Genomic DNA, 16767 nt, shown 5'->3' with positions numbered 1-16767 from the left:
AAGTTCACTCTCAGCTGTTTGTGGGTATTCAGCCACATGTTCATGTAATTGGGTGATTCCTTCTTTTCCTCTACTTGCTCTGTCTGCGATATACTATTTCCAGAGCACCATGGAGCTTTGCTGCGCTCGCCCGACCTTGTGTGTCTCAGTTTTATTCGTGGGGGTGGCCATTTCTTGAATTTTATTCTTCACAGGCTCGGGTATGATGCGCTCACCCTGAGACCATTGGATCCCCAGAAACTGGACAGTCTGGCTAGGGCCCTGCACCTTCTTCGGATTTATCTCCCAGCCCCTGTCTCGCATGTGTTGGACTAAAGTAGCTAGGGCTTCTGACACCACTGCCTCGGTGGGACCTCTTATTAGTACATCATCGATGTAGTGTGCCAGTGAGACATTAGGAGCCAACGTGCACATGTCCAGGTCCCGGGCCACCAATCCGTGGCATAGTGTAGGGCTATGTAGGTAACCTTGAGGTAGGCGTTTAAACGTGTATTGCCTCCCTTCCCAAGTGAATGCAAACTGGTCCTGGGATTCTTCTACTATTGGAATGGAGAAAAAGGCATTGGCCAGGTTGATTACCGTATACCACTCCGCACCTTCTTCAGACAGCCGCTCTGTTATAGTTACTACATCTGGGACAGCGGTTGCCAGGGGCGGGGCAAATTTGTTCAGTTGTCGGTAGTCCACAGTCATCCTCCAACTTTTGTCGGGTTTCTGCACAGGCCAAACAGGGCTATTGTAGGGGGACACCACATGTCTAATGATACCCGCCTCCAAGAGCTCTTGTATGGTTTCCCCTATTTCTTTGTGTCCCCCAGGTATTCGGTACTGTTTCATAGTCACTATACGCGATGGCCGTGGTATTACAACTGGTTCCCCCTTTGCTTCCCCTGCAATCTCAGTGATCGCCCGTATCCCGAATGAGAATCGCCCAAACGAGGTGTTGTGTGATGTTCCCTTTAAAAGGTCCATCCCAATAATATGTTCCTTTACTGCCGATATTAAGACCGTTACCCAGCGCGGAGGCCCATTTCCCAACACCATTCTGACAGTTGTTCGGACAGCGACTGTTTCTGCCCCTCCGAACCCATTAATCATCATACGGGTCCCTGTGTGTTTCCTCGGATTTCCATGGATAATAGTAACTTCTTCCCCTGTGTCTCGTAAAGCAACATCTCTTTGTATGTCCCCACCCTCCCCCCCGCCAATGTATCGTAATCGGAATGTGTAGCCTCAGATCCCCGGGATCTTGGGTTGATGTGGTTCTAACGGGGAGTACTCCCGGATCCCGGCCACACCCCTAGTCGAGGGGATTACTAGCCTTCCACAGCTCTTCTACCTTGGGGTATAGACTAGCGGGAGGTGGTTTCTCTGCATCCGCAGACTTATCTCTATCCGACTTAGTCTCCCTTACCTCCCCCCTTTCACCCTTCCCTGTTCCCGGGACGCAGTATTGCTTCCACATAGAATACATCGTTCCTATTGAGATTCCATCAATTTTTTTCTTGGGGACCCCTGCTTTCAGTAAAGCCGCGAACATGTCCCTGCGCGTAATTCTTTTTTTCATCTTTTCTGACTCTGTACCTTTCCCAGAGGTCGAACCTTGTCGCTGGTCTCAATCCCCCTCTACATTAGCCGTTCTCGACTCTCTCATCAGCCTGCTCCGCATTCCTACCGTAAAGAGCTCCTGATCTGGTCCCCCCATATGGTTGGTGATATATTCCTTCCTGTGTTGCCATGTTGCGCACCCTCCTCCATAGTATTCCAAGGTTTTACCTCCCCTTCCCAATCAACGGCAGAGGGATATTTTTGCTGACCCCTATAGTAACCATGTCCCATAGCGAACCTGTGCCCCGGACATTCCGTAGCACTGCTGTGATATGGTGGTCCATAGTCACAGTCCCCATTTTTGTTAACTCTTCGGGGTTAAGTATTATGCCTGATGCTCCCTGGTCCCAAATCCGGGTTAGCCATTCTGACAATGATTCCCCGGGTTTTTGGTGAAATCGAGACCCTATTTCTTGTAACTCACGAGTGGTGAAGTCACGCACCCCTCTAGTGTTTACCGGCTGTTCCCCATCTTGTTATTTCATCTTATTTGTCATAAGGGGTCTAGCTTCCGTGCTCGGAGCGTATGGGGGAGGGTCGTTAGTTTCCTCCCGTTCCCCCCTCAACATCTGTCAACTCATATTCTGAGTCAGAGGAGTACCAGATGCCTCCGTCCCAACGAGCCGGATCCCAAGTGGGTCCAGCTACCAATGCACGTACCTTTGACCGATCTATCTGTAATTTCCGTCGTCTGGCTTTCTTTTTATTTTGTACTGTCGCCAGACGGCATATTAAAGTTTCTGATTGTTCATGAACTTTGTCCGCCCGCTCTTGTGCAGTGCGGACCGCTTCAGTCAGAGTCGAGTTTTGACTTTCCAAAACCTTAACAGCTGTTTTTAACTGTCGGTTTTCTGCCTCACTTTCCTTAAGTTGTTTACACATCGCCCTTAATGCTGTCAACAAAATCCATCCCATTTGTGGGGGACTATTTTTCTCCTGTGAGAAGCCCACTTCCTCCAGGAGAGACAGTACCGTGTGGGGTACGGCTCTATCTTTGCTCTGTTCCAATAACTGCATTTCCCAATGTTGCGGGGGTCCAAACCGGGCTAGCACATTGGCAAGAGAGCCAAAACCCTCATCCCTCGTGCTCCACCCTGGTATTCTATACTTCTCTCCCGCAGGAGGAGACTGCTTCTTGTCTTTGCTCTTAAACATTTTTCCAGATCCTGTTCGTGACGCCAAAATGTTTTGGATCGATAATAATAGATCCAGGTTCGGGATCTGGATGAATGTTAAATAAGAGACAAGACAAATGAAGTAAAGAATAAGATACCGTTTACTGAGAGAAAAGAAACATAATACAGAGAGCAAAGAAAAGAGAAGTATGATAAGATGCAACAAAGCTCACAGCCTTCGGCCCGTCGGGAACTCCGCAACAACGGCTGGTCAGGAGCCTTGGGGGTCCCGGCACCGCTCGCGAAGCACGGTCCAAGGTGAAGTTCAAAGAGCTACGGGACAGTGCGGTTCCTTTATACTATTGAACAAATCATGGGTGCATGTGGCTTATGGCCAACTCCTAATCTGTAAGGCCCCAGCTGCTCGTCCACAAAGCATGAGACCTCGAGGCGCCGACCATCCCATAACCAAGATGGTGTGCGCATCAAGGTCTCACTCTCTCTCGCTCTCTCTGCATCAACAACATTCCACTTGAAGCAGAAACACACTGTAAATGTCGGAATATCATCATTAACCCGATGTGATTAACCCTATACAATACAGTGGTAGAGGCCATGGGTTTGGGAGGTGCTGCTGAAGAAGCCTTGGCGAGTTGCTGCAATGCATCTTGTCGATGGTACACACTGTAGCCACGGTGCGCCGGTGGTGGAGGGAGTGAATGTTGAAGGTGGTGGATGAGGTGCCATTCAAGTAGGCTGCTTTGTCCTCGATGGTGTCGAGCTTCTTGAGTGTTGTTGATTTTGACTTTTGGACAATGGAACGATGACCGCTCAAGATCCCTCCTGTGATTTTTAGGCTCCAGCCTCATTTAAATCTGAGCCAAAAAGACATCCCCTGTGGTACAGTTTCAGCTCGTCAGATCAAGGCCTCAAGACCGGGCCTGGCTGGTTATGTTGTGGGGGGGGGTGTGTGCGATCGTGGATGGTGGGGTTCTGGGGGAGAGCGGGGGGCAGCACACCTTATCCCCCGGGTCCTAAAAACATAATTTACTGCTTACCCTTTGCTGGGCCTCCAGACCAGTTCCAAACTAAAAGAGCAATTGAGATCCTATTTACCTCAGGTTACGTTTACTTCTAATACCAGATTTCTGATTGGTCACCTCGGAGGACAAGAACTGATTTCTGATTGGTCACCTGGAGGACGAGCCCTGATTTCTGTTTGGTCCCCTTGGAGGAAAAGACACACCCAGCAGTTTCTTTGGAATGTGTAAGTTGATTCTCCCTGCCGAAGTAATCAATTAATTTGTAAAGTGTAATTCGAGCCATTCTGACAGCCAGGCTCCTAACATAACAGAGCTCACCGAGATCATAAAGGGCTCACCCTCACGGGTTAAGACCTTCTCCCACCCCCCAAACAAGTTCCTGCCCTCCCCCCCCCCCCCCAACAACGTCCTCACACCCCCCGAGTTTCTGAACTTTTCCCTCCCAACAAGTTTCTGACCACCTCTCTCCCCAAGTTCCCCTCCGATCCTTTCTCTTTCCCCTTCAATCCTCTCTCCCTCATCTCGCTCTCTCCCTTCTCTCTGTTCTCTCCCTTCCTCTCTCCCCTTCTCTTTCCCTTTCTCTCACTTTACCCTCTCTCACTCTCTCTCCCTTCCCCCTCGCTCCTCCTCTCTTTCTCTCTCACTCTCTCTCCCCTCCTCTCTCCCCCTCCTCTCTCCCCCTCCTCTCTCTCTCCCCTCCGCTCTCTCTCCCCTCTCTCTCACTCTCTCTCTCCCTTCTCTCTCTTTCCCCTCCTCTCTCTTTCCCTCTCTCTCTCCCTCCTCCCTCCTCTCTCTCCCATCCTCTCTCTCTCCCTGCCTCTCTCCCCTCCTCTCTCTCCCTCCTCTCTCTCCCTCCTCTGTCTCCCTCCTCTCTTTCCCCTCCTCTCTTCCCCTCCTATCTCTTTCATAGAAACATAGAAACATAGAAAATAGGTGCAGGAGTAGGCCATTCAGCCCTTCAAGCCTGCACTGCCATTCAATGAGTTCATGGCTGAACATGCAACTTCAGTACCCCATTCCTGCTTTCTCGTCATACCCCTTGATCCCCCTAGTAGTAAGGACTACATCTAACTCCTTTTTGAATATATTTAGTGAATTGGCCTCAACAACTTTCTGTGGTAGAGAATTCCACAGGTTCACCACTCTCTGGGTGAAGATGTTTCTCCTCATCTCGGTCCTAAATGGCTTACCCCTTATCCTTAGACTGTGACCCCTAGTTCTGGACTTCCCCAACATTGGGAACATTCTTCCTGCATCTAACCTGTCTAAACCCATCATAATTTTAAATGTTTCTATGAGATCCCCTCTCATTCTTCTGAACTCCAGTGAATACAAGCCCAGTTGATCCAGTCTTTCTTGATATGTCAGTCCCGCCATCCCGGGAATCAGTCTGGTGAACCTTCGCTGCACTCCCTCAATAGCAAGAATGTCCTTCCTCAAGTTAGGAGACCAAAACTGTACACAATATTCCAGGTGTGGCCTCAAGACCCTGTACAACTGTAGTAACACCTCCCTGCCCCTGTACTCAAATCGCCTCGCTATGAAGGCCAACATGCCATTTGCTTTTTTAACTGCCTGCTGTACCTGCATGCCAACCTTCAATGACTGATGTACCATGACACCCAGGTCTCGTTGCACCTCTCCTTTTCCCCTCTCCCCCTCTTCTCCCTATCTCCCCCTCCTCCCTTCTCTCTCTCTCTCTCCCCCTCCATTCTCCCCCTCCTCCCTTCTCTCTCTCCCTCCTTCCTGGTCATCAATGGATGCAGCGACCTTCTCCGCACGGAGCCAAGGAAAGTGTGTCCCGTGGTGTGGACTGTAACTGTGTGATACTGTGCACATGGGGCCTGGGTAACAGCAGGCATGCCCAAAAGGGGATCGGTTGTCCATGTGGGGCTCCGGGATACTGCACGGATGCGCAGAAGGCCACAAAGATGTCCGTGCAGATAATCATAGCATTTATGTTATAGGACCTCGATTTCCATTTTAAAAGAGGCTCAGTGCCTGAATCAGGCGGGTGCTTTGTACACCTGGCGGTAGGCCCCTTCCAAAATGGCGGCGGCCACATCATTGGCGTTTACCAGGCGGTAAGGCTACCAACTCCATTCTGAGGCCATTACTGCCTGTTATTGCCAGATGAAGGCAGTGAAAGTCCACCCATTGGGTTTTCAAATAATACATGCATAGCATTGTGCACATGTGTAGGCCTCTCCGGTGTGACCGCTTCAACATGCTGAAAACTTTGCCTGTTCAAGATCGATCGCACTCTCACTCTCTCTCTCTGTCTCAATCTCCCTGTCTCTCCCCCTCTCTTTCTGTCTCAATCTCCCTGTCTCTCTCTCGCTCTCTGTCTCAATCTCCCTCTCTCTCTCTCTCTCTCTCTCAATCTCCCTGTCTCTCTCTCTCTCTGTCTCAAACTCCTTGTCTCTCTCTCTCTTTCTCTCTCTCTCTCTGTCTCAATCTCCCTGTCTCTCCCCCTCTCTCTCTGTCTCAATCTCCCTGTCTCAATCTCCCTGTCTCTCTCTCTCACTCTCTCTGTCTCAATCTCTCTGTCTCTCTCTCTCTCTCTCTCTCTCACTCTCTCTGCTTCACTCACTCCCTGTCTCTCTCTCTCTGTCTCTCTCACACTCATTCTCTCTCCATCTCACACTCTCTCTGTCTCTCTATTTCTCTGTCACTGTCTCCTTCTCTTCTGTCTCTTTCTCTGTTTCACTCTCTCTCTCACTCTTTGCATATCTCTGCCTCTTTCTGCCTCTCTCTGTGGCTCCCTGTCTGTGTGTGTCTCTTTCTGTTTCTCTGTCTCTCCCTATTTCTCTAGCTATCTCTGTCTCTTTGCCTGTCTCTGTCTCTCTGTCTATCCCTCTCTCTCTGTTTCTGTCTCTGTCTGTTTCTCTGTCTATCCCTTTCTGTCTCTCTGTTTCCGACTCTCTCTCTGTCTGTCTCTGTCTAGCTCTCTGGCTCTCTCTCGCTCTATCTTTCTATTTCTCTGTTTCTCTGTCCATCCCTCTCTCTCTCTCTATCTCTATCTCTCTTTCTGTTCCCTGCCCTCCCGTTGAGTGTTTTGGAGCAGTTGAGGTTGCAGTTAATTGCACATTTTCTAAGTGCGCCACACTGCAATTGAGCAACGGGTAGCTGAGCTCAGAGGAGACAGTTGTGCGATCACTTTTAATTATATTTTGCCCGGATGAAAATAAATGAATGCATTAGTCACTTTTTTTTTGGAGGTGTTCTAGGGGCTTGGGGGTAATGAGTTTGGCAGATTAACAGCCACAGATCTATTGCCCGAAGATGCTTAATGCACTGAAATAGTCGCACTCAATTGCATTAGCGTTGAATTGATACAGGTTTCACTGCAATTGAACTAAAGCACCAATTTGTGCTCAATTGTTTATGTATGGAAGGTTCTTGCACTGCACGGGGGAAGGACGATATGAAATCCTTTATCTGCTGCTTTTTTTTTTCCAGAATGCACCAAATTGTGTGCCAATATAATTTTTTAAGAGAGGAACAGGGAGAAGGACTCAGGTTTGCAATACAATATTGAGTTCAGTGGGTAGCACACTCCCATCTCTGGGTCAGAAGGTTGTGGGTTCAAGTCCCACTCCAGGGACTTGAGCACTTAAATCTAGGCTGACACTCCCAGTGCAGTGCTGAGGGAGTGCCGCACTGCCGGAGGTGCCGTCTCTCGGATGAGGTGTTAAACCGAGGCCCCGTCTTCTCTCTCAGGTGGACGTAAAAGATCCCACGGCATTATTTCGAAGAAGAGCAGGGGAGTTATCCCGGGTGTCTTGGCCAATATTTATCCCTCAATGAACATAACAAAAAACAGATGATCTGGTCATTATCACATTGCTCTTTGTGGGAGCTTGCTGTGCACAAATTGGCTGCTGTGTTTTGTACATTACAATAGTGACTGCACTTCAAAAGTACTTCATTGGCTGTAAAGTGCTTTGAGACAGTCGGTGGTCATGAAAGGCGCTATATAAATTGAAGTGGGGCGTTCGAACTCTGCTATAATTAAAGGGTTAAGAATGGGTCTCGGAACTAAAAGGGGGTTTTGCACTGGTCAACTTTACAAGCTTTGTAACTTGAGGACAATTACAAATAGCCAAACTGTCGAACCACAGGAGGCCCAGAGGGGCAGTTAAACAGGGAAAGGGGTCAAAGGTGACACGTTGAAGAAACTCCATCTGGTATGAGATATAGGCCAATGATTGTGTGATATGAAAGGGAATTCATCAATCAACAACTGTGCATGCGGGCTTTGGGCCAATTAAATGACATATGGGGGGGCCGTGTAGGAGGTGACATGCATCATTAAGTGTATAAAAGGTTGCTTGGGACTTTGTATCATTGGAGAAGACTGGCTACAGACAACCAGCAGGCAGGCTCCCCACCGGTGCAAAATAAAGACTACTTGAATCTTCGAACGCAGACCTGGTGTTGAGTGTTTACTTACTTACTTACTTATACAACAGCTTTCATGGCCTCAGGACGTCCCAAAGCGCTTTACAGCCAATGAAGCAATGTTCCCGTTAAGGTGCGTGGCCACTCATTGGTCGGGAGGTCCCGCGCAGGCCGCTCAACAGGTATTGCCGCTGGAAACGACACGGCGCATGCGCGGCCGCTATGCAAATTTAAAGGGACCACGGCGGAAAAAAATATTAGCGGGAACATTGCAATGAAGTACTTTTTTCTGGTGTAGTCACTATTGTAAAAGAGAGAGAATGTGACAGAGAAAGAGAGAGAGTGAAAGAGGGAGAGAACGAGAAAAAGAGAAAGGCAGAGAGAAAAGCTTGTATTGATATAGCACTTCGTCCTCAGCCCTGCTTCAGAAGCACCTCAGAATACTTCCTCCATTTTGATTGACTTTGTCATGTCGAGAAGCACGGTGGCCATTTTGCACACACCAAGATTCCTCTCTCAGCCTTCAGATAATGAGCAGTGAGTCAGTTTTCTTCATGCTTTTGCTTGAGCGCCAGGACTCTCTAAAAATAAGTGAGCTAACACCTCCCACACAAGAGCGGAAAGAGTAATTTTGATACGAGCACAGTAAATGTTCATACATGTAACAGCGTACCGGGCTCCTAGTATTTCTCAGGCTCTTCCTTACTGTAAGAGTATTCCGGGACCATTGCACCCTGTGAAGAGGCTTCAACAAGCTTTGCTGGAATATAGAACCAGAGAGAACCGAATAAAACTGGTTGTACAGTTGCTGAGGAAGTGCTGCACTGTTGGAGGAGCAGTACTGAGGGAGCGCTGCACTGTTGGAGGGGCAGTACTGAGGGAGCGCTGCACTGTCGGAGGGGCAGTACTGAGGGAGCGCTGCACTGTCAGAGGGGCAGTACTGAGGGAGCGCTGCACTGTCAGAGGGGCAGTACTGAGGGAGCGCTGCACTGTCGGAGGGGCAGTACTGAGGGAGCGCTGCACTGTCAGAGGGGCAGTACTGAGGGAGCGCTGCACTGTCGGAGGGGCAGTACTGAGGGAGCGCTGCACTGTCGGAGGGGCAGTACTGAGGGAGCGCTGCACTGTCGGAGGGGCAGTACTGAGGGAGCGCTGCACTGTCGGAGGGGCAGTACTGAGGGAGCGCTGCACTGTCGGAGGGGCAGTACTGAGGGAGCGCTGCACTGTCGGAGGGGCAGTACTGAGGGAGTGCTGCACTGTCGGAGGAGCAGTACTGAGGGAGCGCTGCACTGTCGGAGGGGCAGTACTGAGGGAGCGCTGCACTGTCGGAGGGGCAGTACTGAGGGAGCGCTGCACTGTCGGAGGGGCAGTACTGAGGGAGTGCTGCACTGTCAGAGGGGCAGTACTGAGGGAGAGCGGCACTGTCGGAGGGGCCATCTTTCGGATGCGACGTTAAACCGAGGCCCCATCTGCTCTCTCAGGTGGATGTAAAAGATCCCATGGTACTATTTCAAAGAAGAGCAGGGGGAGTTATCCCCAGTGCCCTGGCCAATATTTATCCATCAACCAACATCGCTAAAACAGATTACCTGGTCATTATCACATTGCTGTGTGTGGGAGCTTGCTGTGCGCAAATTAGCAGCCACGTTTTCCACATTGCAACAGTGACTACACTCCAAAAGTACTTCATTGGCTGTAAAGTGTATTGGAATGTCCTGAGGTCATGAAAAGCGCGATACAAATGCAAATCTTTCTCTTTTGTTTACGGTGATTGCAGATGGCAGGGGGCTAAATGTCTGGGCACAAATTCCCATAACAACAACAACTTGAATTTATATAGCACCTTTAACACAGTGAAACATACTAAGGCACTTCACAGAAGTATTGGCTTGGAAATCCCGGCCTGCCCGGGTCCGTACGGAGTGTGTGCGGACCCGGGAAGGCATCGCAAAAGCCGGTTTTCAGCGCACAATGCGCATGCACTGAAAACCGACTTTTCCGATCTGTCGAGGCGGAGCCTGACAGATCCTCCGCATCTCGGGAGCAAGGACATTTGCATGGCCAAGATTGTGGTACTTGCCCATATCTTGCCCAGCAAATGTCCTCAAAACTCTTGCGCCTAATAAAACAGGTGCATAGCCCACTTTTACAGATGCAAGTTTTAAAACATACGAAAATATAATTAAATTAAATTTTAGAAACTAATTTTATTGTTAAAAACTCTTCCCACTACGGTAAGTTTTTATTTTTAACTCCACTTAACAAAACTTTTAAAAAAAATCAGAAAAATATATATTTTTTCCAAGGCATTTATTAACTTTAATTTCAATTAATTTTAATTATGTGAGGTGCGTTTTTTATTTTTAATTATGGTGTTTAGTGTGTTTGATTTTTTTTTAATTAATAGCAATGCGAACTGGTAGATACGGAGTTCACATTGCTATTAATGAGAAAGCTGTGGAATACTGTACCTGATTGGCTGAGCAGTCACACGTGACTGCACCGTCTCCGTGGGAACCTGGAGGACGGGAGCAGGCTCCACAGCGCGGGAAGAGAAGGCCTCCCCACCGGAATCCCACGCTCCTCCCGGACCACCAGGTAAATTCATAGAAATGTTTCAGGTCGGAGGCAATTGCCCGCGGGAAGCCTCCGACTGCAATTTCTGGACCATTATGAGATAAAAATATGACACTGAGCCACATAAGTAGAAATTAGCACAGGTCTTGGTCAAAGAGGTAGGTTTTAAGGAGCATCTTGAAGGAGGAACAAGAGGTAGAGAGGCGGAGAGGTTTAGGGAGGGAGTTCCAGAGCTTGGGGTTGAGGCAACAGAAGACACGGCCACCAATGGTTGAGCGATTATAATCAGGGATGCTCAAGAGGGCAGAATTAGAGGGGTGAGTTGTGGGGCTGGAGGATAGGGAGGGGTGAAGGGCCATGGAGGGATTTGAAAATAAGGATGAGAATTAGCAATCTGCACTCTTTGCGAGCTCAGACAACTACTGCCATCCCACCTTTGAGGGGGGGGGCCTGAATATGGCTTCAGGTCACAACCAGGGCCGGATTCAGGAACTGATGGGCCTGGGGCGAACTGATCCAAATGGGCCGATAGTTAAGTTTGTTCAAGTTCATTACATTACCTATATGATTCTGATTCCGAGTATGGAAACATTAGACTTTCCACTTTTTTTGCATCGATCCCGTCCACTTATCGTCCATTTTAATGCTGAGATGAGGTATAACGCCTAGATAGCGCCCATTGAGCAACAAAATGGAAACTAACGCCCATGTATCGCTCACTTATCACCCAGTGTTACTTTCGGCATGTAGTTAACGCCGAGAATTAATAATACTGCCCGCCCACTTTTTTTTGCCGTAAAGATCAGAATGGGCGAAATTAACGTCCATAATATCGCTGTGCGTTACTTTCGGCACTACACCCACATATTGCCAAAAATATCGCTCGACGACAAACCCGCTGAGAAAAAGTTGCTCTCACCTGAACTCAACCCAATGGTATGGACGCCATTTTGCAAATCGGAGGTCGGTTGATATAAAAGGCTGCTTCAACTTCTGGGGAGTTTTGATGTACTCCCCAGTTCTTTTAAGGTGATTTGAACATCTGAACAAATATCTTACCATACTGTGGACGATTTGGATTTTTTTTAGGTGTTTCAGTAGGTAAATTTATTGTTTGTGAACAATAGGTATAATAATGATTGTTATTGTAATGGGGCCTGTAATATCTCAGCCTGTCTTGATGACTACACACGTACTGCAGACTAGAGATGGCAGAAGGTATATTGAAGAGCATTATGTGCCCAGTCAATGAGGTGGCAGACAGAGGGGGAGGACGAGAACTTACACCCCACGCGCTTCAAGCGGTCTTATCTGAGACAATGCGCAACAAGGTTATGTGAAATAAAAAAACATTTAATGAGAACATTTGTATAAAATCATAATGATAACTGTAAAAAACACCCCACCCCACCCCACAACAAATTGATAACATTTATATAATTCATTAAATTTTTCACATTTTCAACAAAACTTCATAAACGTAGAACACAAATGCAAAAAAAAACAAGGTACCCCTCTCCCCCCCTTCCCCAATCCACCCAACAAAATAGCAGCAACAACATAAACATACTGTGACTAATACAACTCCTGCGGCCATGCACTTTCCTTTCCCCCAGCTTCTCCTCCCCACCTCTACCCCTTCCCCTCCCGACTCCAAGCCGCCCTGCCGAAGAGCTCCTCAGGCGCTGCTTCATCGGGGGGTGGGGGGGGAAGACGGCAGATCCGCTGGTTGCCCGGATACGAGAGAGGACGGTCCCGAGGAGGGAATGTCCTACGAGCCAGAAGCAAGATCTTTCTCCTGGCATCCGGGGCACGTATTCGGTCATGGTGGCAGACATGCTGGCCAGCTGTTGGGATATGCTCCCCATTGTCTGGAAGGTCTGCTGACCTATTTCAACATTCCTCCGGGACAAGTGTACCATGTCCCCGCTCAGATCTGCCGCTCGTGGAGCAGCCCTGCTGCGTCGAACCAACCTCCACGTGGTCAGCGCCATCATGGAGACACTTGGGGTGCCCTGCGGCAAGATGCTTGGGCCCGCTACCTCCACGGTGGAGGAGGGCATGGCCGCAGGAGCACTAGATGTCATCGGTGTTTCATAGATTATGGAGCTTGTCGATGCAGGCTCTTCAAAGTCGGCACTGTCATCAGTGGAAAAGGCACCCGGCAGCTCCACGGGCGAGAATCGGGGCTCTACAGCACCAGATTAACCATCCCCCGGTGAGTCTGGTGCCGAACCCGGAGCTTCTTGGCTCGGTGGTGTTGCCTGGGGCCGTGCTGCTGGCTGAGCTACAAATCATAAATGAGGTTATTCCAGGAGAAGGGGATGCTCGGGTCACAAGGTGATTCAAACGCGACACACAGCATGTGCAGGACAAAAGCACTTTCGTTATCAAAATCAACACAGACATCACATTTCATGACCATGACCAAATTCTGCATTACAATGATTTTCATGAGACCATCATTATTTAGATAACATTTTTACCAATCATATATTATTGTTAGGATATGAGTGGGTCTGGCATCTATTGACTTTACAAAGTGTATACTTTACTCACTTGGCATCACACCAGGTTCTGCAGCTGCTTGCGTGGCCGATCAGGGGTGGCTCCCCATTCGTGCCAGCACCTCGATGTCGGTGAGCTCGCTGATGACTGGTGGCCCCCAACCCATGCGCCGCTGCTCAGCCCTATTCCTCGAAAGCTTCTTCTGCAAAAGGTTACAACCACACGACATGGCAGGAAATCATTGTGTAAGATCACTGCCAGGTACTGTCACAGAAACTGATACACACATAACTGACAGATGTAATCATGATTATTATGATAATTAGCATTATGTAAATGCAGGCTTTGCGTAAAGCATTCCCGGTATAAGTGCAAGACATCACATGTGATTTTAATCACTCATTACATTTACAACTCAAATTGTATAAATATATAAGTAAATGTAAATAAATGTAATACTTACTCTGGCGGAACCGACAAGGTAGTTCCAGCGATTGTGACACTGGTTGCCCTCACGGACCTTGTTTGTTGCCGACGAGACCACCTCGGCTATGTCTGCCCATATCTTCTGGTAAACCTTTGGGGTGGGCTTCCCACACCCACCCTGGGTCAATTGACCCCAGCACCTCCTGCGGGAGGGAGGCATTTGCCTCGTCGGAGAATCTCCAAGCTCGTTTTCGTCCTCCCAATTGTTCCTCTCTCACCTCACTGCTCTTGCCAGCATCCTCAACCTCCTCCATACCTTCCATTTTAATTTTTTTTCCCCCAAATTTCCATGCAAACAATGTTATTTGTGCTCTCAATTCGTTTTACTGCTGCTAAATCTCTTTCCTACCTTCCACAACAACCAAACAACCACACAACACACCCATACATGCTTTCAGATCCTCTCTGCTCCCTCTCGCTCTCCTCTTCTGCACATGTATTGATGACCCCTGACCTCCTGAAATGTGGAAAACGACCATTGCCGTGGCGTTGCTATGGACGCCGACATTTTGCGGCAGGAGGGCAAAAGATTTCCCGCCCATTTCACATCGCTCGCGGTAACGCCCATTTTATAAAGTGGAAAGTTGGGGCTAGACTTTCCACTTAGTGTCTAAGGCTGAAAGAAATGGGCCTTGTTCCAGCGATGTGGGACGTATCGCCCGTGCTGATCGCTGGCTCAAGGCCCTTTTTTTTTTGCGATTTTCCACTCAGTCTTAGCCCAGCGATATCAAATGGGCGATGTGATTTCTCGGCGGTCTCACGATCGCCCAAATAAAATGGAAGTGAATGAAAAAAAAACTTCCCTAGCAACGCATTACTGCGCATGTGCAGGTTGATTTTTTTCTCAGGTTGATACTCCTTCCCACGTTTTGAGAGGTCAAGGGTCTTCACACATGCTCAGAAGCTCTGTGTGGGTCTGGGAGAGAGAGAGAGAGAGAGAGAGAGAGAGAGAGAGGAGAAAGGAAGCAGGTTATCTTAAGCTACTGAAAATACAGATACAATTAAAGAATGGAGGGAGCTGCAGGAAAGAGAAGGGCCAAACCCTTCAGCGAAGAGGCAAATGAGGCCCTAGTGAATAGTGTGAGCGCGAGGTGGGAAGATCTGACATGCGGTGGGCATGGGAAACCTCCATCCCGTGCATATCGGAGGATTTGGGCAGAGATTGCCGACGTGGTCACGTCAGCATCAAATGAAGCCCGTGCCGGAAAAGATGGAACAGTACTGGCGACTGCAAGAGTGAGTTGAAATTTAAATTTGAAATCATCCATATTTATTCTTTCATGTTGTATGGAAAATCTGATTAGAATCTGCAATGTTATATTGTAATCTTTAAGCATGACTAAGTAACTAAATTAGGATTAAATTATGATTACATTTATGCACCGCAACATAAATTTGAATGTTACAGTATGAAATATCTTTCTATGCAATGTATTGCAAACTTGAAATTGAACTTATAAATCTGTCAGTCCTAAATCTTTATTGCCAAATCCATCTGCTTATGCCGTGCAATGTTACCTTATCTATTACAGAAGAAGATTTCCATCAACCAGCGCGAGCAACGCAGGACGGGCGGGGGGCTGTGCTATGCTGCAATCGCTCAACGCCTACGAGGAGCTTGCAGTGGCCTTGGTGGGGCCAGAAAGCCATTTGGTCACAACCCGTAATGTGGCCGAACCCACCCTCGAGTCACGTGAGTAATGAGAACTGTGCATTGTGCAATGTCTGAATCAATAGTAAATATTTGTTACGCGGGTAATCCTGTGCAATGATACTTTAATTTGATATATATTTGAGTTATACTGTTGAGATGTACTATTGATCTTCAAATGAGGTCATGTTAGGCCTGGTGACTGCTTGTGCATATGGGCTAATGGTAATGTTTTGAGTTCTTAATTGAGATGAATTGATTTGCATTGTTAAACGTTGTTTATAACTTCCATTTGTCTTTCAAAGGTCAACAAGTACTGATGGAGTCAACGGACACGTCCACTGACCAATCGGGACACTCCCAGGAAGAAGAGCCAGAGGAGGAGCCAGTGCAGACTCCAGCTGCGTCTGTGCGAGAGCAGGAGGAGGAGGAGGAGGAAGAACAGGAGATTTTTTTTGTGGGGGCGGGGGAAACAACCTGCGGCCATCTCTTTTGAGATAGATGAGGCACCGGGACCAAGCGGTTTGCAAGTGGTGACGCCATGACATGTGGCATTGCACACGCTGACCCCACAGCGGTCCGCTCAGCGTGATATGCACTTGCCTGCCATGGAGGACCAGGCGGAGAGCTTACTTTCCCCGTGCAGGGAGACGGTCGCGATCGGTCATGTCGTGACCTTATCCAGGGGTTCGCGGGTTTCTCAAACAATGGGAGCCAGTTCTCCACATCCTGGAGCGAGTTCTGCTCGTGCTTCTCCAGTTGGTCTTCTGAGCAGTCACAGACTGCTCGGGAGACATTGGAGACGATCAGGGAGCAGACAGCCGCAACAAATGCCCTACGGCATGCGTTGCTGGCTGGACACGGCGCTGCACCCCAAGGTGTCGTGTCCGCTCACAGCGAGACCCCCGATCACACAAGGAAGTACGGAGGACACAGTTCCTCCTGACTCGGAAGTAGAGCCTGAGGCTTCTGCTTCCGCTCCGTTACTTCCACCATGGCAGGAAGTCTTGCCGTCCCACTCTGCACAACGTCTTGGTGTCGGTCTGCGTCGACCAAAACAGGCCGGTGGGGTGCAAACACGGGGTGGGACAGGATCTGGAGGGAAACGTGACCATAGGTAGGGAGGGGGGAGTGCTTCTCAATAGTTCACTTGTTTTAAAATGTTCACTTGTTATTATCACTTTATTATTCTCTTGTTATTGTTACTAAATTGGCCACTTGTATTCAATACTTAAATGTTCACTTGTTATCATTACTTAACTGTTCACTTTCCATTCTTTCTGAAATGGTCACTTGTTAGCATGACTTAAATGGTCACTTGTTATCATTACTTAAATGGCCACTTGTTCTTTAAAATATTCAATTTCTTCTTCTTCTA

At 48.4% G+C, this 16767-nt stretch overlaps 1 protein-coding gene across 1 annotated transcript in view; it reads left to right on the top strand.

Annotated features, from left to right (window-relative positions):
* Nucleotides 1-16310, top strand: part of LOC139237775 (uncharacterized) — a 29479-nt gene extending 13169 nt beyond the window's left edge. The window contains exons 4-7 of the mRNA XM_070866960.1: nt 10700-10765; nt 13319-13513; nt 15271-15431; nt 15695-16310. Coding sequence (XP_070723061.1) covers nt 10700-10765; nt 13319-13513; nt 15271-15431; nt 15695-15885 — 613 coding nt within the window. The 3' untranslated portion in view covers nt 15886-16310. The remainder of the gene's footprint in view (nt 1-10699; nt 10766-13318; nt 13514-15270; nt 15432-15694) is intronic.
* Nucleotides 16311-16767: the final 457 nt, after the last annotated feature.

Source organism: Pristiophorus japonicus, chromosome 24 (genome assembly GCF_044704955.1).
Source record: "Pristiophorus japonicus isolate sPriJap1 chromosome 24, sPriJap1.hap1, whole genome shotgun sequence".
Taxonomy (NCBI): domain Eukaryota; kingdom Metazoa; phylum Chordata; class Chondrichthyes; family Pristiophoridae; genus Pristiophorus; species Pristiophorus japonicus.
Note: the sequence above shows the minus strand (reverse complement) of the source record. Positions and strands in the feature narration are given on the sequence as shown.